Source organism: Myotis daubentonii, chromosome 3 (genome assembly GCF_963259705.1).
Source record: "Myotis daubentonii chromosome 3, mMyoDau2.1, whole genome shotgun sequence".
In the NCBI taxonomy this organism is placed as follows: Eukaryota; Metazoa; Chordata; class Mammalia; order Chiroptera; family Vespertilionidae; genus Myotis; species Myotis daubentonii.
In genome coordinates this window covers 198,395,769-198,418,669 of record NC_081842.1, presented here as the reverse complement: position 1 = coordinate 198,418,669, position 22,901 = coordinate 198,395,769, and the positions used below count along the sequence as shown (strand labels likewise).

Here is a 22,901-nt window from a genome sequence, read left to right as displayed (position 1 = left end):
TCAGGCGGGTGCAACCCATATTCTCTCTTGTGTGGCAAACAACCAAAGACTCATCAGACTGGAACTAAAGATAAATCCAGTGTTTGTAACAAAGCAGAGGTCAAAACAAGCATTAGTAACTGAGATGTATTAAAAATTCAAAAAACTCAGAAATTTGGGAGCTGCGTGTAGTCTTAATACCTAAGCTAGTGAAATGCAAAGCAGACGCTCTAAGTGAATACCCAATGAATGGTGTAAGGGAGGAATACGTGAATAAACGAATGAGTGAGTGAATGAATGAAGCAGGAGAAAGTGCACCAAAGGAAATGGTGTACACGAAAGTCCGGGGAAAGGATTCTGAGGCAGCTGCAACAAGCCAGCAGCCGCCACAGTTCCCACTATGTCACCGTTCACAGACGGGTCGGCAGGACCCGGGGACAAGAGGTTTTGAAGGCCACAGGATCGATAACTCATTTATTTGGAGGGTCAGTTTTTCTTTAAAATTTTGGGGGAAATAACTTTTATACTAAAACAAGTGAATTTATTATGGAGTAGGATGTAAAATTCATATTCGTTTTTAAGCAAAACCATGAAGCTGCAAAGAGATTTTTGCTTCCTACACTCTCCGGATCTTCTGAAAATAGCTATCTTCTCCCTTCTATTAGGTGACTTCAGTGGAAAAGTCTAAGAAGCGACAGTGCACACTCATATCACTAAGTGTAAGACCTAGGCTTGTGTGGAGAGTCTGGAGTTATAGTATCTAACACCTGACCCCCAATGATGCCTTACACAGTATACAGCAAACTAGGCCTGCAGCCCGATCTGGCTCTGTGCCTGTTCTTGTCAATGAAGTTTAATTGGAACACAGGCATGCTCATTTGCTGACATATTGTCTATGTGCTGGAATGGCAGAGCGGCATTATGATGTCATATGGCCCACAGAGCCTGACATGTTTACTATCTGGTTCATTACAGAAAAAGTTTGACTACTGGTATATGTTACCCTATCTGTAGCCCTCCCCTGTTCAGATCACATTTTAAAACCTATTCTTCGCTTGTGTTCAGTTTTAATGATTAACAGCAGTGGTGATCTTCTATCACTGTGCTCCAGACATAACTGTAAAATCTTCTTCCAACACAGCAGGCACAATCCCCTTCCCTACTTGCCCCAGGGCCTTTGCACAGGCTGGTCCTTCTGCCAGGAATGATCTTGCCATACATCCTATGCCAGCTCTATCCTGTCATCCAGTTTTCAGCACCAATATCACCTCCTCAGACAGGTCTCCTTGATCCTCTTCTTCTGGGCTCATTCTTTACCCCCGCTTCCATCACTTTTATCACATTATCCCATTTTGTTCTTTTCATAGCACAATCTGTAAGAACCTGGCTAATTTATTTGTTTGCCTCTTAATTGTATACACGTGTGCATCTATCTCTATGGGAACAGAGACCTTGGCTGTTTTGCTTCCAACTGCATCCCCAGGGCCTAGAACAGTACCCAGCACACAGCAGTGCTCAGTAAAAACAGACTTGGCTTTCATCTCTGGCTTTCCAGGGCACTGTGCACATGTAAATGATTCCTTGGGGAAAAATAGCTCACTGTTCTGAGCATACTCAGAAAGATTATTTATATGGGAGGCAACAGCGTGCCATGATTAAGAGCCTGGATTTGGGAATCAGACACAGGGGCATTGATCCAGGCTGGATGACCTTGAATGAGAAACTTCTCGGGGCCTCCAGAGCCCACATCTGCAACCCGAAGGTGTCTGTGAACACGGGAGGGAGAATGCCGTGGGGAGCCTAACGTGGCGCCTGCTCAATAGATGGCAGCGGTTATGCTCCCTCTCCTCCGGGCCCCTCACCTTTTGTTGTTCTCGCCTTCCCTCTTTCATGCTCCTGAATTTGAGCTGCTTGGCACAGCCTCTGGGAAAGGCTGGGCCCACGTGGTGCAGACAGGATGTGGGGTGCTACACAGTCATGTTTACTTAATAAAGCCGAGCGGGCACTAATCGTCCCTGGCATTTCTGTAAATCCCCGTGTCAAACACACACTATAGGGTTAGCACGGGCTGAGCCACTCTCTCTCCCCGAGAGTAGTCCTGATATTTGCTAACCAAGGACAGTAACAGGGGAGGTAACCTTTCCCGAACCTCGGTTACACCCAGACCACTGGCCAGGCTGGCAAGCTTTGTCCACTCCCCTCTCTGCGGACCTAGGCAACGCCCAGGGTGGCTCGCCCAACTCAGGAAATCCCCGTGTGGGAGAAAACCCTCCATGGATTCGTCCACGTCGCCATGTGCCTACTGTGCAGGCCGCAGTGAGTGAGCACCTGCTGGATGCGCACCCCGTGGAGGAGTCAGATGGCGCGAGGTGACCCCGAGCCCGCAGAGCTCTCTGTGGGGTGGCAAGCAGGGGGCCAGCTCCACTGTAACGCAGAGTGAATGGGACTGACAGTGTGCTAAAGAGACAAGCAAAGTGCCGAAGGTGCCATCGTCTACAGCGATGTATTCTGAATGGGGAGGTTAGGAAGAAGTGGCCTCTGAGCTGAACCTTGAAGGAGGAAAGTCTGTCGAGGAGCTGGGCAATGCCCGAGAAGGCACTGGAGCTGCTGGGTGAAGGCACGGCTCACGAGACGCCCAGGGACTCTGTCCCACGTGGCGCCGCTGAGGACGCAGTGGAGGTCAGATAATCAGATCCGTGGGGGAATTTATTGGTACAATTATGGGCTTTTTTTTTTTTTAAAGCCATACTCATTGGTGTGGGCAGAGCCAGAGAAAATACATGTCTCGTTTAATTATTCATAATACTCCTTTTCCCAGAGAGTGTACTGAGCCGTCTCTTTAGCATTCTACCCTCTTCACTGCTGGGAGTCCCTTCGATTGCTTCTTCCAGCAATTTCCAAAGTTTGTATCACGAAATGCTAATCACTTGAGATGGCTTAGAAAGAAGTCATCCCCGGCCAAATATGCCTGGCCACTGTGGCCTACAGGCACCTCCTGAATCTACGTGCATTAGCCCACCCACAGTCCAGAGAGGTCCCAAAATACAGATAACCTCTTTAGATCCGCCTCAACCTGAGGACCTTCCCAGCATCACCTGACCCTGCCTTTTTAAAAAAAATATTTTTAAAAACTATATTTTTAATTGATTTCAAAGATGGGTAGAAACATCATTGATGAGAGAAAGTCACTGATCAGCTGCCTCCTGTATGGCACCTACTGGGGATCAAGCCCCCAACCCGGGCATGTGCCCTGACCTGGAATCAAACCATGACCTCCTGGTTCAGAGGTCGACACTCAACCACTGAGCCACACTGGCCAGGTGTGCAAACTTCTTTTTCCTGCAATACCAATAAATAATCCCTAGAACTCCAGGGAACAGATGCTGGGAAACGCTTATCTAAATGACTCCCTTGTTGTACCGTGCTGGAACCCTAATCTCAGACTAGTTCAGAGCTATTCAGTGGCCCCCAGGGACTCTCTCCATGGGTGAATGAATGCCATGATCAAGGAAGAAGACTCCCAGTGAACCTTGCAAGGAGCTATTCCTCTCTGGGCTGGAAGCCTGCATTAGTGCTAAATGGGCAGATTAATAAGTACAAAAGAACTCAATGCTGGAGACTCTCATCTGCCCACACCCTCATCTCTATGGAGGAGATGGATCAGAAGAGAGCTAGGCGCAGGGTCTATAGCTCCATTACAGCCCCACTGGTGCCAGGGATATACCCAACCACCCTTAGCTGATACCCCGACTGGTGAGAGTGTGGAGGCAAAGCCGCGGCACAGGTGCCATGCAGACTTGCCTCCGGAATCACCATGGAAACCCCTCACACAGACAGACAGAGGAGTAAGAAGATGGTAATGAAGACAGCTGCTGTATAATAAACGCAAGCACCGACCGAGGCAGAGTCACTTGTGCAGGGAGATGAGTGACGGGAGAGGCACTTCAGAGGAGATGAGATGATGCATCACAGGCAGAGGCAGGGCCAATCATAGACATTATCTAATATTGGGACTTGACGTCTGAGCACTGCCCATCTTCCGCAGCTCTTTGTCATGCTCCTCCATAATTGGCTCCAGCGGTACATAATTAATTGAATTTAGATTGCTCACATTTAGCTGCCAGACCTTTACTAGACTAAGAACCGGAATGTGCGCCACGTCAGATCGGCTCTTCCATAACCGCACCCCAAACCGCTCTCCACCTCCCTCCCCGGCTCCCGTGTTTCAGCCCCAGGGACGAGCCTTGCGTCTGAACCGGTTACCCTGCCTCTGCGCTGTGCATGTGCTCTTTACAGCCAGGGTACCTTTTCTCTCCTTTTCATCGAATGGGGGCCACAGAGGCTCCAAAATCCAGGTCAGTGGCAAGACCAGCTCTACGTCATGGCCGACTGTTCGCTGTTGGAAACACTGTCTTTTCTCCTGTAACTGCTACTCATCTTCAGGTCTGAGCTTGGGCATTATCTTTCCTGGATGCCCCAAGGTGAGCATCGTGGTTTACATATCTCCTCCATGTGCTTATCAATTTGCACGTAAGTGTCTACTAACCTGCCTGTGTCCCCCACTCCCCGCACTGAGTAGGTGCAGCGTGGATATCTGAACAAGCGCTAGTCTTGTACCAGGCACACGCAGATGCTCAGTAAGTATCTTTACATGAGTGGAGAGCTGGGGGGCTGGAGGGGCTCGAGGCAGCAGGACAGACGGAGAGGGGCCGGGGAAGGCTGGCACAGACCTGAGAACTGCACGGCAAAGCCCTGCTTGCTGGTGAAGAAGTCGGTGCTGAACTGCAGCACCACCGAGCTGAAGGTGCTGTGCAGGTCCTTGGGCAGCGCCGAGCCGCTGAGCTCCTTCAGCAGGACCCCGCTCTCCACGGGCCCGTCCCAGATGCGCAGCACGTCGTGGACCTCCTCCGTGTCGAACACCAGGAAGTGGAGCCTGAACAGGGAGAAGAGGCAGCAGTCAGGTGGGGCCCAGCCACTCCTGTCCGGGCATCCGGTTAGGGAAGGTCAGAAACCTACAAGGCTCGTAGGAAGGGAGAGAAGGCTGTGTCTGGCAGCATCCTCAGAATTCCCACCCAGCTTGCTCCTCCCACTGTAGTTATTAGTGATGGGGACAAGGGTGAGGGGTGTAGATTTTAAGCACTTTTTTTGTGTTAATTCTCACCGGAGGATATTTTTTCCACTGATTTTCAGAAAGAGTGGAAGGGAGGGAGGGAAGGAGAGAGAAAGGTTCATGTGAGAGACACATCGACTGGTTGCCTCCTGTACATGGGCCAACAGGGGCTGGGAATGAACCTGCAACCGAGGTCTGTGCCCTTGACCGAGAATCAAACCCACGGCTCTTCGGTGCGTGGCCTGATGCTGTAACCACTGAACAACACTGGCTAGGGTCAGCATCTTGTTTGGTATCATGAGCCTCATGTTGCCATTGTCAACCCCCAGCCTTCTCGGTTCTACACAACAGCTCCCAGAGCCACTCCTGAGTCCACACCCATATCATTCTAAGTTGTGCGGGGGATGCTGAGAAGGTAAGGGAAAGGATATAGGTAAAAACAGACAATCAAATGCCAGCAAGCTATTTTGTGTATATTGACAAACTGATTCTAAAGTTTAAATGGAGAGGCGAAAGACCTGGAACTGCCACACGATACTGAAGAAGAAGTTGGAGGACTGACGCAGCCTGATGTGAAGACTTAATATGAAGCTACAGCCATCAAGACAGTGTGGTATTGGTGAAACAACAGACAAACAGATCAATGGAACAGAACAGAGAGCCCAGAAATAGACCCACACAAATATAGTCACTTGATCTTTGACAAAGGAGCAAAGGCAATACAATGGAGCAAAGGTAATTTCTTCAACAAATGCTTCTGCAACAACTGGACAGCCACATGCAAAAAAAATGAATCTAGACACAGATCTTATACCCTTTACAAAAATAAATTAAAATGGACCACAGATCTGAATGTACGCATAAAACGAAAACTCGTGGAAGATAACAGAGGGGCATGCCTAGATGACCTCAGGTATGGTGTGACTTATTAGATACAACACCAACGACATAACCGATGAAAAATGAACTGATAAGCTGGAAGGCATTAAAATTAAAAATTTATGCTCTGCAAAAGACAATGTCAAGGGAATAGGAAGACAAGCCACACAGACTGCGAGAAAATCTGCGAAAGACACATCTGATAAAGGACTGTTACCTAAAATATACAAAGAAATCTTAAAACCCAACAATAAGAAAAACAAACATCCTGATTAAAAATGGATTAAAAGTCTTACCAGACACATCGCCGAAGAAGATATACAAATAGCAAACATATAAAAAGTTGCTCCACATCTATGTCAACAGGGAACTACAAGTTAAAACAGCACCGAGATACCACTACACACCTATGTGAACGGCCAAAATCTGAAACACGGACACCCAGAGCTGGCGAGGATGAGAAACAGCCAGGGCTCTCACTCATTGCTGGTGGGAATGCAAAATGGCTCAGACACTTGGGAAGACAGCTGGACAGTTTGTTACCAACCCAAACAGACAATTCAGCAATCACATTATGTATTGAAAGCTAATCACAAATGTATTGAAAGGTATGTCCGCACAGAAACCTGCACTTGGATGCTTATAATGTTGTATTCATAACTGCCAACCAAGATGTCCTACAGTAAGTGAATGAAAGAATAAACCGTGGTACATCCAAAAAATGGAATACTATTTAGCACTAAAAAGAAATGAGCTATCAAGCCATGAAAAGGAAACTTAAATGCATATTGCCAAGTGAAAGAAGGTGTTCTGAAAAGGCTACACACTGTATGATTCCAACTATGACGCTCTGAAAAAGGCAAAACTATGGAGACAATGAGAAGATTAGTGGTTGCCAGGGACTGGATGGGCAGGAGGGATGGCTAGGTGGAGCACACAGGATTTTTAGGGAGGTGAAAATACTCTGATGATACTATAATGGTGAATACGTTATTATGCATTTGTCCTAATCTACAGAATGTACACCACCAAAAATAAATCCTAATGTAAACTATGGGCCTTGGGTGATAATGATGTGTCAATTTGGTTCATCAACTGTAATAAATGCCCCACTCTTGAGGGGGATGTTAATGGGGAGGCTTACTTGTGTGAGGGCAGTGGGTTTCTGGGAAATCTCTGTGCCTTCCTCTCAAATTTTGCTAGGAACCTAAATCTGCTCTAAAAAATGAAGACTTAAAAACAGGAGGCGCTAAAGAGCAGGGGTTGCTGTGGGTGCCTGAGACGCTGGCCCAGCTGTGGTGGGTGCAAGGGTAAGCCTACACCTTGGTTTCCCAAGGGCAGAACATGGGATATTAGCTACATACCAGCTAATCCCTGACAACCCAAGGAGGCTAGGCAGGGCTCTCCACGTGCGGTGAGCCCGCTGGCCACAGAGATCAGCAGGAATCTTCCAGAACAAAATGGTTCCGACTGCCAAAGCTGCCTTGGTTAAGAGCCCATGCAAATCTCTCTCCTAATCAACTTGACTTTGGAATCATTGTAGACTTACATAAACGCTGTGAAGATAATACAGAGAATTCCTATAAACCCCTCACCTTTTCTTCCATTGTTAGTGTCTCACATTGCCCTGGTACATTTGTCACAACCAAGAAACCAACTGTGGATCAAGACTTTGAACTCGACTCCAGACTTTATTTGGATTTCCTGTTTGTCCACTGGCATCCTTGTTCTAGTCCAGGCTCCAATCCATTCATCACCATCTCCTTTTAAAACTATCTTTTAAATTATAAAAATTTTAAGATGTGTTCAAGGCAGAAAAAGGCAAACAATATACAGATGTATTCGATTTTTAAAAAGTCTCTTTCACACAAACCAACCTCCTTTTCCAGAGCTCTGTGCTTCCTCTTAGTTTTGGTGCATGTTCTTCCAGACCTTTTTTTAGTGTGCACAAACACATTTACCCCCAAATGGAAGCATATTTTACATGGTGATTGTGCAACTTTCTTTCTTCATTGAATACAGTATTATGGGCATATATATTATTTTTTTTCTGCGGAAAAGAACATTATTATATTTCACTATGGCTTTAGTGTTGTATTTTATACTAGAGGCCCAATGCATGAAATTCGTGCAATGGGTTCAGCCCTCGCAGTCCCAGCTTTGTCTGGAAGTTCATCCGGTTGTTCAGCTGTTTGGTCTCATTAGCATATTATGCTTTTATTATTATAGATAAGTCTGCAAGGAACACTCTTCATGTAGCTTTGCACATTTCTGTTAATATTTCAGGTGACTTGTAGAAATATTCTTTTCGGGGGAGAATGGGCATATATTTTTTTAAATGCTGGAAAATATAGCTAAATCATTCTCTTAAGTGACTGTATCAATTTACATCCCCACTGAAAAGTATATTTGTTATTAATATTTTCTCCTGGCATCTGGTATCTTTTTTCCTTTTAAATTTTGTTTTTATTTTGGGATAGAAGTTATTCATATTACATACACAACCATGTCAATCTTTCCCTTTAAGAATACTGGTCGTCACATTTTCCTCTTCTCCCCCAAATGGCTCAAAAGCAAAACTTTAATATTTTCCCAGAACTTGTATAGTTTCATGCTTTGGAGGTTTACAGGTTCGTTATTTTTCCAAATGCACATTCAGTTGTCCCAACATCTATGTAAAGTTACCTCGTCCACATTTTGACTATGAGACGCTGTTTACTTCCTCCTTAGCATTTATTACAGCCAAGACTTCACTTATTCACCTGTTTGCTGCTCGTCTCCCCAGGTAGAAGGTAATTTTCGCCAGTGCTGGACCAGCCTTGCTGACTATTGCAGCCCCAGTGCCTAGACGTGCCCAACACTCCGGAGGGTACGCTGGCTCCCTGGAGAGAAGACCCTCAGAACTGAACCACCCAGGTTCCTGCACGGGTGTGAAATGTCGCCTTGGCCGTGGGTCCGATTTTGACTCTCCTCCGCTCCAGGGCTCCCTCCGCTGCCTACTGGGTTGTTGGTGATGCCGTGAACACAGCTGCTCAGCTTATGTTGGTTTTCATAGTCTCATAATCTGATACGGTTACGGGGCAAGTTCCTTTTGTATTTTCTCTGCAAAATTTCCTAGCTAATTTCCCAAATGTATCCTTTTAGATGAACTTTACAGCGATCAAGTTCCAAAATATCCCACTATATTTTTTTGGAAGTGAACATATGTATGGATTAATTGTGGCCAACTGATATCTGTGTGTTACTGATTTTCTCCAGCCAGGAACACTGTAGAGATCTTAACTTACTTAGGGTTTAGTTTATGTACTCCGGTGGCTTTATGGTTTCCTTCTCTGCTACATTTCTTGGATATACTTTTTTGATACATATTTATTGTTGACTGTATGTGTGTGGGCTCCTTATTTTCAGCCACCAGTTAGTTCTACTAGGATTCAAGTGAGTCTCTAACATTTCCTAGATGGTCCCTGTTATACTAGTAGATGTAGGTGGAGACTGCCGCGCACCAGAAGCTGTGTGGGTTTTCTCAGTGATTGTGTTCCCATCCCTCTGGCAGCCCCCCCTCTGAGGGCTTCCGGCAGAGTGAAGACAGATGGGCTGCTCTTCAAGGTGTTTACGGGGAACAGGCTGGTGGATGGGCTCCACGCGGGGGAGGGAGGAGCTCCCAGGAAGCAGAGCAAACAAGAGCCCTGGCTGCTATCCTGGCGACCCCTTCCTCCCCTGTCTCCCCGCTGCCACTCCGTGCACTGAGGGGCAGACCAGGCGGTGAGCTGTGCGGTGCTGCTGCACGTGTGCTCGGAAAAGAGGGGTTCATGGACGGGACTTGTCAGGGAAGGAAGCGGGAAATGAGATTGAATTTTGGGTGGCATGAAAGGGAGTGTGTTTTCTTTGGATTAAATAACATGGGACAAGACACAGAGGCAGATGGGGAGGTGACGGTGCCTGGGAATAAAGGTGACCCCACCCTGGGATTCAGGTGTTAGGATGTCAGAGGGGAAAGAGCTGTACTGAGAGAAGATCATGAAAATTAGCTAGAAGAGTTTGGGTGTTACCTTCTTTCAGTTACAGATGGACTAAAGTCCCTAAGGGTGAGTAATTGAATGAATGAGTGCATCGATGAATGAATGAATAAAATCCCAGGAGGACAGTCTGATAGGAAGTTGTGAAAGGAAAGAATATGGAGACGAAGTAGAAGTGAAACAAAACATGTTAGGAAGCAAGCACTGTCTATAAGGCACTCACACATTATCCCACTTAATCCTCACAACACCTTTATTTTGTAGGTAGCAGTGTTTCTATCTTTAAAAATGAGAATATGGAGATTCAGCAAGGTTAAATAACTTGCCCGAGGTCAGGGCTGGTTAGAAACTGAGCCAGAATTTCATTATAAAATTATAGTCTAGGTTAGAGTTTAATGCTTCCCCTCTTTTACCTGCTGCTGCTGCTCACATCTCCAGAAGGGAGAGGATATGGCCGAGCGCCAGGCATGCACTGACGAGGCCCCATCAGTAATCAATAGTTTACATAGGAATCATACACAAGGGTAAAGGGCTGACATTTGAGACCATGAATTAAAAATTCCAGCCCATTGCATTCAGCTTAGCTGATCTGCTAATCAGACAAAGTCAAAGGCTTGGCACTGATGAGGTCAAGAGAAGTGGCAGGAGGAGGCAGCCCAACGTCCTTTGCATGCAAAAACAATGCGAAGGACAGAGGCTGCGGTTCTAGACGTCTTACTGCATTCATTTATTTAGACCTCCTACGTGCTGGGCGCTGGGAGATCATGGTGAGGATGACAGACAGGGAGTCATCTTCCGGTTGTTTCTGCAGACAGGCAGTACTCCGGCAGACACAAACCCATTAAGAGATTATCAGCTGTAAGAGCGCGGTGCTGAGGGGGAGCACCTGCTTTAGACAGAGTGGCCGGGAAGACCTCTCTACGAGGTGACATTTGAGCAAGATGAGAGGCTCACAGGGAGCCAGCCAATGGGAGGGAGGGTAGGGTAAGAGCTGGCAGGAAGCTTTCTGTGCATAAAGGGCAGCATGTGCAAAGGCCCCGGAAGGGAACCAGCCTGGAGGGTATGAGCGACGGAAAGGCCACTGAGGCCACGAGAGGCAGGCAGAGGTGAGGCCAGGCCAGGCGGGGCCCTTGGGTCCGGGAAAAGTCGGGACTTCATTCTACAGGCTAAGGGAAGTTAGTCATGGAAGAATTTTAAGCTGGGGCCTGATGGAGCCGATTTACATGGACAGATCACTCTAGCTGCCCAGGTGAGAAGAGACTGGCATGGGCAAGAATGGATCGAGGGGCCTCTGCAGGAGCCTAGGGACCCCTATAAGAAATCCTGGACGATGGCCAGGGAAGACGCCTTGCCAAACCAACCACATTTGTGAGGACTCTTGCCGAGGGCTCATATTACCTTACAGGAATCAGTGTATATAAAATGTTCAGCAGAGGTTCTGATGGATTGGGCTAATTTTGGCCCAGGCATCTTGGGTTGCCTGGGCGCTCCCCTGCAGGTGAACATCTGGCTTCTTTGGGCTTTTGAAATACTGAACTCAGTTCTTTGGGCCACGGACACACACAAGCTAGGGAGAGGCTGAGTGTGTTGCGTGCCCAGTGGCGCTGAGAGCGGTGGGAACGTGGAAGGCTCTGTCTTTGCGCCAGAGGCTGCGGCTGCTCATTGAAAGAGCCAACAAAGCATAACAATATGTGCACTCGGTACTCCAGGAGCGGGGTAAACAGTGCTCTCCAAATAACGGGGGAGGGAGAAAAGGAAGCGTTTGTAGAAATACCTATGTGCCAAATACTGCATATGTATTGTCTGATGTTCTCGTAGAACCCCTGCACTTTAGAGTCTGTTTTGCCATCTTGCTAATGGGGGAGCTGAAGTCCCCAGGGGTTAACTGAGGCAATTTGCAGGGAGGGGGTTAACAGCTAGTAAGGGCTGGAGGCAGTATTCAGACCACATCTCTCTGGTACCAAAGGCCTTTCTTTTATAACTTTGTCTTCTAATTGAGAAAAACAAGGAAACCTTCATCAAGGAGGTGTCTGAGTTTTGAAGAAAGAAAAGCACAAGGAAACTGAGAAAGGAAGGAGATTGCAAGACAGGGACCAGCATATACTGAGGCCTAAAAAGTGTACCTGGCCTCCCTGGGTCCAGGCCCCCTCCCCCCCTTTCAATCCACCTTTTCCGCCAGGGCCAGGAGATTTTCCTGAATCACACATTCGCCCCAGCCACGGTTCCTCCCTCCCAACAGATTAGAGCCAGACTTTCCAGGGGGACCACCAAATCCTTCCTGAGCAGCCCCACTGCCTTCTCCCGCTCTGCTCACCTTCACCCATCTTCCTCTTATTCTCTGGCTTTGGGGACTCCCCTCTGCCTGGAAGGTTCCTGCCCTGCAATGCCCTCACACCACCGTCAGTGGGTTGAACTGTCTTCCCCCAAAAAGATAAGCGCACTGTGAATGTGCAATGAGGTCAAGTTCAGATGAGGTCACACTGGATTAGGGTGGGCCCCAAGTCCAAGGACGGATGTCTTTGTAAGAGAAAGGGGAGGGAGATTTGGATACAGAGACACTGAGGAGACACAGGGGCGGTAGAAGCAGAGATTGGAGTGATGTGCCCGCAAGCCAAAGGATGCCGAGGGGGGGTGGTGGCCACCGAAGCCAGGAGGGACATAAAACAGATCTTCCTCAGACCCTCCGGAGCGAACACTTCCAGGCTCTAGAACGGTGAGAAAATAAACTCGCTACTTTAAGCCGTTCAGTCTGTTCCAGCAGCCCTTGTCCACTAACCCGCCTCCTGACTAAATCTAAAAAGCCAAGAGAGCACCGGATTCTCATCGGAGGAGCCGGCACCTCTCTAGGGCTGTCTACAGACAAAACTTGCTTCTGGGGTTCCAGCCCTCAGTTCTCTCAGTCTGAAGGAAACTTGACTACATTGGGTATTTTGGGGAGACTGCCCACCTCATGGCTTACAGGGGGTTCATCTGCATCCATTGCAAGAGATACGCAAAAACGAGAAGAGAAAAAGAAATCCATGCAGCTTGCCATGTCGATTTCCCTTGCCCTCTGACTGGGCCCCAGAATGTGAAAGGGCCTGGGTGCTCTGCACGAACACGGGACGCCGCCCCATATGAGCCATCACGGCGGATCTTTACATCAGGGGAAGACAGTGTGTGCACCAACAGCTGCTGTAGGGTGAAGAGGGTCAGCAATCACTCCTGTCCCCAGATGAGAATGCAGCTTAAATTATCCTTAGTGACACTGGACATGACAGTGAGAAAATAATACTTGTTTTGTAAAATGCCCCCCTCGGAGCTACTGAGCTGCAAACAAACAATTAAACCATGATCATAATAGCAGACAATAATAATTAAAGCATCCTGCTATCCAGAGAAAACAGGAGAAGACAGCCCAAAGCCCAAGGCAAGCGTTGGCATCTAGAGCCAGCTGGTATTCAATAGAAGAAAAGAATCTTTTGTTATTTCTGTAAGTGAAGGCATGAACCTGGGCTTCCGGTCACTGAAGCTGCTGCAGCGGCAGGCGTTCTGGGAGGTCGGGGCAGCGCACAATCGAAAGCGGTAGGCTGCTGCCTTGTGCGGCACTCTCAGCTGCTGGGTGACCTTGGACCAGCTGCCTTCTCTTCATCCTCGCTCCGTAAATGCAAACCCTGTGACTGCCTCTCATTAGCTAGAGCCTGCCCTGTGAGAGGCAGATGCACCTTGGTCCTTCTTGGAAGAAATAGTTTCCATAAAGTGAAAGGCTCATGTCTCCTGAAGAGGCTTTATAACAAAGTGGCAAACAAACAAACCAGAAGCTGTGCAGGCAAAGATCTGGGTTCAAACACCCGTTCCGTGATCGCTAATTGGGGAACCCCCCAGAGCCTCAGTTTACTCCTCTGGAAAATGGCAGTAATGCCACCTGTTCAGCAATGTTGCTAAGAGGATCGCTGCAAATGAAATCACACGTGAAGTGCCTTGCACTGACTCTGATACATACTATAAAATCAATAAAGGGTAAAATCACCTAAAGCCAATTCCATATTTGCTCTATTTATCTTTACTTGACTCAGATTTGTTAAATCTCTACGGCTGTCCATTTCTCCATGTGTTTCCAACAGATTTTGCTTTATGTTTTGTTGGTAGGTTATTTGGTGCATAAAGATTCGTGACTGTTAGGATTACTATGGGCTATGAATTTTATCACGTGAAGTAATTCCTTCTGTCCCGTTTAGTGTTTTCTTTTCCCCTTGACTTTTACTTTTTTTAAAAAGCAATATTGTGATCTCATGCTATTATGTATTCTCATGGCATTTCTTTGTCTCAAATGTTTATTTTTAGTATTTTATTGCTCTTCATTTTAGAAGCATCCTCCCCCACCCCCCTCTACTTAATGTGATCATGGTTACCTTGTAAAATGGACGTTTTACATGCGGGTGCCAGCTCATGGCTCCTTATAGCTCTCTCTCTGCCCATGGGTCAGTCAGTAATTCCTCCACATCTAACGCCATCATCTGGGGCCTCTCTCGGGGATGCCCCCTCACTCCCCACCCCCTCACCATTCTGCCCACCCCTTTGCTTAGCATCTGCATCATGCACTCTGCTCTCCCACTTGACCTTGGTTCTCTGCTGACCCTCAACCAGGTCTCAGACTACAGCTCTTAGCTCTGGGCCGTATGTCCATGGACTCTCCCAGCAGCTGGCCCATCCTGCACTCCTGTAACCTTGGCCTCTCCAGGGGCTGTCTCTCCTCCTCCGGGTCCCTCCTACGTCACACAGTAGTGGTCAGACAAAAGTCAGTGACACTCATTATCAGAACTGATGTTTGCTCTTGGTGGTGGCGACGCTATGTGTTCGCTGAATGCTGCATCCTCTTTCTCCTAGGCACACCTCCCTCAGGACAGGTGACCTGTAATACCTGCTCTGGCCAGTGGGATGTGGGAGGAAGCGCTGGCTCTTAAAACGCTCTCTTCCCTCCCCAGCTGGCCAGATGTGAGGAAGCCCTGGAGGATGGTGAGGCTCTCACATAAAAAAGGGGCCTGGAGCCATGATTTTGCTGAAGAGACACTCCAACCCCACCCTAAGGCCCTGCCCAACTGCAGACCAGCATGGGACTGTAAAGTGAGTAAAAAATTAACCTTTACTGTGTTAAAATATTGAGATTGGGGGGTTATTTGTTACATTAGCTAGCAAGTATTGCTAATGCAAGCTTCTTTTCATCACCCTATTTTATACTTTTGTTTATGTGTTTTCTTACAATTTTCTTTTTTTGCCATATTTCTTAGTTTTCACACTCTTTAAAATGTGTTTTTATTTATTTTAGAGACAGGAAGGGAGAGGGAAAGAAACATCAATGATGAGAGAACCATCAATTGGCTGCCTCCTGCACGCGCCCCCCCCCCCGCCCCCCCCCGAAGATTGAATCTGCAACTTGGACATGTGCCATGACCTGGAATTGAACTGTGACCTCCTGGTTCATGGCTCTACACTCAATCACTGAGCCATGCCAGCCGGGCAATTTTTCCACTTTCTTCAGTGATTTGTATATTATACATTTTGTTTCTAATTCTTAAGCATCTTTAAATATTTTCAAAAATACTCCCAAACTTGCATTTTCTCTAATTATAAAATTTAAGAAAAATAATATACTATTTCACTCTGCCTTATGTAACACAGGAAACTTAAAACGATTTTCCTTTACCCAATACTAAACCACTGATAATATAACCAGGGACTACAGACTCCAATTACACATCACCGTTCATGGTCATCATCCTTAGCACAATCTTTTCCTGAACATCTAGTAGGTTCAAAATCACATCCATTTTAGTTTCCCGTGGCCGCTGTAACAAAGTACCAAAAATTTGGTGACTTAAAACAGGAAAACTTTATTCTTTCACAGTTCTGGAGGCCAGAGGTCTGAAATCGGTATCGCTGCGCTGAAGTCAAGCTCTTGGTAGGGCCGTGCTCCCTCTGGGGTCTGTCCGTAGGGAGGATCTGTTCTTTACCTCTTCCAGCCTCTGGTGGCTGTTGGCATTCCTTGGCTTGTGGCTGCATCATTCCATTCCCTGTGTCCGTCTTCACATCATGGTCTATTCTGTGTGTACAAACTCTCCCTAAGGACATGTGTCATTGCATTTAGGACCCACTCAGATCATCGAGCAAAATCCTTAATTTAATCACATTTTGCAAAGATCCTTCTTCCAAATGAGGAAACGTGTATAGCCTCTAGGCATTAGGACCTGCTACTGTCGGGGCCATCTGCAAGGTCTTTGCCAGTTCTTCAAGGGGCTCGAGTGGCAATTTTCTGTGGCTTTGGTGCATGTTGTATTCTGGCTGAAGCAGCAATGGTTGAGTCTCATAATACCACTGGCTTTGGCTTTTGATATCACGGAGAAGAAATCCTAGGAGTTGGATTAGTTATGCTTCTTGTTTTTCATAAACGACTGTTTTATTTCATAAGACCTGATTGTGTGCTTACCTGTGTATTTTGCCAAATGCTTTTAGGGACCTATTTTTGTTTTGTTTTGTTAATCCTCACAAAAGAACATTTTCCCCCTTTGATTTAAAAAAACAGATGTTATTATTGATTTCAGAGACATAGAAACATCAGTGATGAGTGTCATCAATCAGCTGCCTCCTGCATGCCCCCTACTGGGAATTGAGCCAGCAACCTGGGAATCAAACTGTGACCTCTTGGTTCATAGGTCGACGCTCAACCACTGAGCCACACCGGCCTGGCTCCTTTGATTTTTTAGAGAAAGTGGATGGGAGGGAAGGAGGTAGAGAGAGAAACATCAATGTGAGACTCATCAACTGGTTGCCTCCCACATGTACCCCAACCAGGGCTGGGGATCGAACCCACAGCCCAGGTACATGCCCTTGGCCAGGAATCGAACCTGCGACCCTTTGGTGTGCAGGCCGATGCTCTAACCTGCCAGGGATTTTAGGGATTTTTTTTTATTATGGTTGGTACACTTTTATTTTTCATTTGGTATCTACATCATTTTGTCTAGATCTCAGGGAGTCCTTTCAATTCACCAAGGAAGTTTTAGCGCTGGTAACCCCATCCTACTGCCCGACCCACACCCCCTTCTCGGGGAGTTAGTTGACATTTTGTATTTTATTATACCTTCTGCTCTATTTGCTCATTGTTCCCCTTTCATTTATCTGCCTGGACTGGCACTCTGTCTTCCAGAGTTGGCAACTTTTCTTTCATTACTTTCATACCTTCGTAATTTTTTTTTGCAGTCTCAGAGATTCTCCAGGAGGTTCCTACTTCAATGGTCATGTTTCTTACGAGGCAAATCCTGCTGCTGTGGATTTTAAGTGTTATCATGTATTTAGTTTCTTTGCATCATCTACTTGTCTCCATCACTGTCTTTTGATCTCAGAAGCTCCCCTCGCCCACTTCCTCATCCATCTTCTGCTACTTATCAACCCTATTTCTTATGTTTAAGTGAGATTATCTACTCATTTAAATTTCCTTCTGTCTACTATTAGAAAATCTTTTCAGAAAATACGTTTCTATTTCTTTTGGAAAATGTTGGGGTTTTTTAGAATGCTATGTTTTAGTGACACCACAGTTGATTTTATTTGTCTGGCTTGCGTGTTAATTACCTTTTGGAAAGGAGGGATCTATGCTGGTCCAGTGTGGCCCACCGACATCCTGCATTTCTTTGGTTGAACTGTTTATTTTCCCGAGAGGTGTGGGAATTCAGTCCCGGGACTGTAAACTGGCGGTCAAGCTCATGGGTGGCCAACGCAAGCCTCCAGTGTCGATCAGCTGGATTATTTTCTTGGATAATTTGAAGTGCTCCGTGCTTCTTTTTCTAGAGGTCATCCGTGAAAAATGAAATTGCCAGAGAGCACCAGCACGCTTACAGCTGCATTCATACCCACCAGGCTACCCACAGCGTCTTCAAACACCTTCTGTGTTCCTTTTGACTATTCCCCGATCTGTTGAAACCTTAACTCTGACAAAGGAATATGCCTTGCGTACAGGCTTAGCTGCTCCATTCCCTCAGGAGGTCAGCTCTCACAGTGCAAGTACACGGACCCTCTCTGTTTAAGATTTAACTTACTGCCACTGCTCATGGGTAAACCTTCTGGAAACTGCTCAACCTGCGGCCACAATTCCTGGCAAGAGCTGTGAACAGAAGCTCCACTTCTGGTGCCTTCTGCCTCCTCTGGGCCAGCTGCCCGCTCGCTGGTTAGAGGGAAGCAGCCCTGAGCACGGTGGGGACCGGCGCCCTGTGGCGGATGCGAAGCTGCAGCGGGGAAGTCTGGGCTGCAGGCACAGCCAGATGTTGTGTCTAGTCCAGCACCCTCCCAGGAAGACAAGCTCCACCGGGCAGGGGTTCTGGTTAATCAACACTCTGCTCCACCCTTTTGGTAATCCCTCTGCTGTGAGACTGACAGCCAAGAATGGAGTTTCCAGGTTGCCCTCTGCATTAATCCCTATGATTAAAAATCAACCAACTAGGACTATTAGCTAAAATGAGCTTTATGACCACATGGGTGTTAGAAGCAGAAATCAGAGCTCCCAGGAACAGTAAGTTCTCCACTCTGCACGGGCCCCAGTGTCTTTAGGGAAAGCTCGCTTGCAAAGGACTGTCCCTCCCCTTTCCATGACTCCCCCTCCATGGAGGCAGACCACAGAGCTTTCAACGCCAGCACGATCTGTACTCAGGAAACAAGACCCAGTTCTTCTGAACGTTACCAGGCCCCTCCAACAGTCACACTGGACTCCTCTCCGGCTTCACAGCCAGTTGGTTCTGTGTGGCTGCCCCTGATCTTCCTGAAGCGGCAACACTGAGTCACGCCAGGCAACGACCTTTTCCCGAGCAGCTGTGCATTTTGGCTGTCCTTTCCTCCACATGTTTGGAAGGCCCTCCCCTCCACGTGCATGGGGAACTGCAACTGCCATTTAGATGCAGCGAGGCCAGCACTTCCTCTGGGGGTACCCTGCCCCCCGCTGCCACCCGGAATCATGAACTATTCCTGCAAACGCTTTCCTATTGTGCTCCAAACCTCCCCTCTGTCTGTCTTTCCTTCTGAAACGCTAAAACAGCGGTTCTCAACCTGTGGGCCGCCAACCTGTGGGTCGCGACCCTTTCACAGGGGTCGCCTAAGACCATCGGAAAACACTTATGTAAACACATATTGTTTTTGTGATTAATCACTATGCTTTAATTATGTTCTATTTGTAACGATGAAAATACATCCTGCATATGAGATATTTACATTATGATGCATAACAGTAGCAAAATTACAGTTATGAATTAGCAACGAAAATAATTTTATGGTTGGGGGTCACCACAACATGAGGAACTGTATTAAAGGGTTGCAGCATTAGGAAGGTTGAGAACCACTGCTCTAAAAGCAAAACCAAACTGACTTCCTGCTTTCCCTCAGCCAGGCCTGGCGAGCTCCGACTAATGAGATGTGGGATGATGTCTCTAAGGATGGTGGCTCTTCCCGAATAAAGACGCACACTCTCACGAGGAGAAGGCTCCGTGCCCTTCCCTCTTCTTTGAAACTGGAACACAGACAGGATGCTTGGAGCTGGAGCAGCTGCCAGGGGGGCGGAGCCGGAGGACAGGAACCCCATCCTGAGCGCAGGCCTGGATGGGACCTGCAGAGGCTCCTTCTGGGAGAAGCGTGGACCTCCGTCTGCCCACGCCACTGGTCGGTCGTCCTATTTCCATTCCTAACCCTAGAGCGTCTGTCTGCAAGACCGAGGTCTTCAAGGGGGAAAGACTGTTTCGTATTCATATTTATATGCTCAGTGCCTGGCAGAATGCCTGCCACTGAGTAAATGCTCCAGGATTTTTAATTGAACGGAATGTCATTACTGTCTTCTCAATATTCCAGTGAGTCCTCGTTACAGTGTGAAATCCATTCAGAGACCCTTTTCTACTCAAGAAACTTTTTACCCTCCACCACCCCCCAGCCCCATGCAGGCTCCAGCCACATGGGGAGGACTGTCTCGGGGACAGACCCTATGTCCCCTGTGTTCGTGCCTTTACTCTCCTTCCCCTCAATTGGAATGTTCACCTCTGCACCTCCAGACAGAACGTCTCTCTCTCTCTCTCTGCTCTGTTACTGAACTTGACTTGCTTACAGCATCTACCTTGTCTTGGAGCACCTGTTTGACTATTTCCCCCAAACATGTGAGCCCCTGGAAGACAAGAGCCAGCCGTGGGCTGACCTGCGTGTTTCCCACGGCACAGCCTACACAGCTGGGCACAGGGAGGGAGCTCAAGAACACAAGGTGCTCGTGTTCTGTTCACTGGCACTAAACCAGGGTCCGAATGGCAGGCTGGGAAGAGGAAAGACTAGGGCTAGACAGACGGGATGGAAACCCACCTTACTGCTAACTGTGAGATAGTCATCCTCTCTGGGCCTCAATGAGCTCATTTATAAAATGGGCACCGTCATAACCGATCCAGAACCGAGTAGGCTGCAGGTGTTTGATAAATGTTGGGGAGAGGGCAGGACAGACAGAAAAAGGCATTGCTTCCCTCTTTTCTGAAATTTTCATCTGAGCTGGTCCACTGATTAGAAAAAGGAAAATTCCAGCCCAACAGTGGAAATTGAGAAGAGGTCCCACCACCTGGGATAAAACGTCCATGTTCTATATACTGACCACGAAGCAAGCGAGGTGGCAGGTGAAGCTCGAGGGTCTGCTCTCCTGCTACCAGCTGCCAAGCCTGGACCGAGTTCATCAACAACCTGCCCCATTCCCGGCTGTCAGGACACAATGCCGCAGGCGTCCCTGTTCCAGGAGGGTCTGAGTGCACATCCAGGAAGGGTCAGCCTGACCACGGTCCCCCCTGGGCACTTCTGGAAGGGGACTCTCCTTGCCCACCTTCTGGGCTGAGTCTGACCTCACATCCCTCTGGCCACTCCCTACACTTGGTCGGGGCTGGGTCAGAGTGGGGGGAGGCATCCGCAAGCTTTCTCTTGTCTGTGCCCCTTGGAACAGCCTCAGGGCCTGGCCTGTGGGCTGTCTCCCATCCCCTTCCATCTGGCACACCCAAAGGGGGGACTGCTTGACACCTGCTCCCACCAATAGCCTGGCACCCACCACCTGTGACTGAGGGGTACCCGACAGCCTGCTGTGCTCAGAGGGTGTTTCACAACCACAACCACCTGCCTGCCTCCTGGAGGGCCCGCTCATCACTTGGGAGTCACATGCCAGGCACTGTTCTAAGTGCTTATGTTAACTAACTTAATCCTCATGGCAAACTGAGATGGCAGGTACTATTTTAAATCCCCATTTTGCAGATGAGAGAACTGAGGCTCAGAGTGCTGCTTGAAGAGCTTCCTAAGCTACCCAGCTAGTGGCATGGCAGGCGGTCTGGGGCCAGAGCCCAGGTCTCAGCTACAAATTGATACTGAATAAATGACAAAACTCAGGATCTAAAGAGAATCAGCTCTTCAAAGGAATCCAGCTGAATAGCCAGACCACATGGTCCAACCGTACAATGCAGTTAATGCAGGGAAAAGCAGGAGACATTGTAAAAAGGAAACATAAGTAATGTTCTCAGAGAGATGCAAGACGATAACCACGGATAAAAACAAAAATAGGCTGCCAAGAGCAATCGGTAAACAAAAAACACAGCTTCTTGGAAACAGAAACAAAAGTAAAAACAAGGTTTCCAAAAGAAAGAGGGAGAAATACCAGGATAAATATTGTTGAAAACAGAATTAATGAAAAGACAAAATCACTGGCAGAATGAAAACAGGATCTAGAACTTTCAAATCACTAGAGGGAAGACCAAGCCCATTAAATCAAGTCTGCTGTCAACAGAAGAGTTGAAAATAAAGAAAAACAATGAAAAAGCATATTGTTTGTTGGAAAGAAAGCATAATACACTTGATGTAAAAGAAATACATAAACCCCTATATTCTTTTCACTTCGGACATTCATAGAACATGAGACAAAAATTCAAAAAGCAAAAAGGGTACAATGCAGTAAAAATAAAAATAATAACAAAAGATCATATGTCACCACTTAGTAACTTCTACAACATTCTTAAATGCTCAGGTTAAAAAGAAATCTAAACTGAAATGATAGACTATTTAGAAATGAACTGAGCTGAACACTCTATATGAAAAACATAAACTCCCCCAAGGAACATATACAAAGAACCTGAAGCAGCAAAGACCATTTAATATCATTTTGTTCACCAAACTGGTGAACGCCGCCGGGATGGGCCACCGCGGAGGTGCCGTGTGGGGAAGCAGGCTTCCGGTGGAGAGGAAATCGTTGCACCCGCTAGAGGGAAATTTGAGGTCACGCATCTTGTATTTGTCTTTCAAGAATATATCCTAAGAAAACAACTGAGCGACTGTTCAAAGATTCATGTGTAAGGATGTTTACTGGAGTGAAAACCTGAAAATATCCACTTTATCAACAGAGGAGCCGTTAAATAAATTATGGTTGTGCGCATATTAGCATTCCCTGCAGCCGTCAAACAGGAAGAGGCTGATCTATATATATTGACACAGTAAGATGGTGATACATGACTAAATAGTGAAACAAATATCAGATGAGTGAGCCACGCATAGAGATGACCTTGTTTTGGGAACCACGTCTGTTGCATTTGCTTCATGTCATATTGGCATGCCAAGTGGCACGGCTATCGATAGTGTGTGGAGGAGAACCGAGTGAGATTGCGGGGACTTCTGATTTCTACTTGATAAACATCTCTCTTTGCATTTTGAATTCTTAAAAAAGAGTATCGACTCTTATAAAAAGTCTATAAAGATATTCATATTTAAGAAATAATAACGAAAGCTGACTCTGAATAAAAACTTGAACACAAAAGGGGCTAAATGTGTTTGTCCTAATTCTGGTCTAATGATAAATCACCTTACATTTGCTGCTGGTTATCCAAGTGAGGGGTGTGTGGGGATGGCAAGGG

The 22,901-nt window shown here is 47.1% G+C and overlaps 1 protein-coding gene across 1 annotated transcript in view; it reads right to left on the bottom strand.

The window, feature by feature from the left end:
- CSMD2 (CUB and Sushi multiple domains 2) overlaps positions 1-22,901 on the bottom strand; it is a 565,161-nt gene that overhangs the window by 118,028 nt on the left and 424,232 nt on the right. Inside the window, exon 26 of the mRNA XM_059686241.1 lies at positions 4,710-4,912. Coding sequence (XP_059542224.1) covers positions 4,710-4,912 — 203 coding nt within the window. The remainder of the gene's footprint in view (positions 1-4,709; positions 4,913-22,901) is intronic.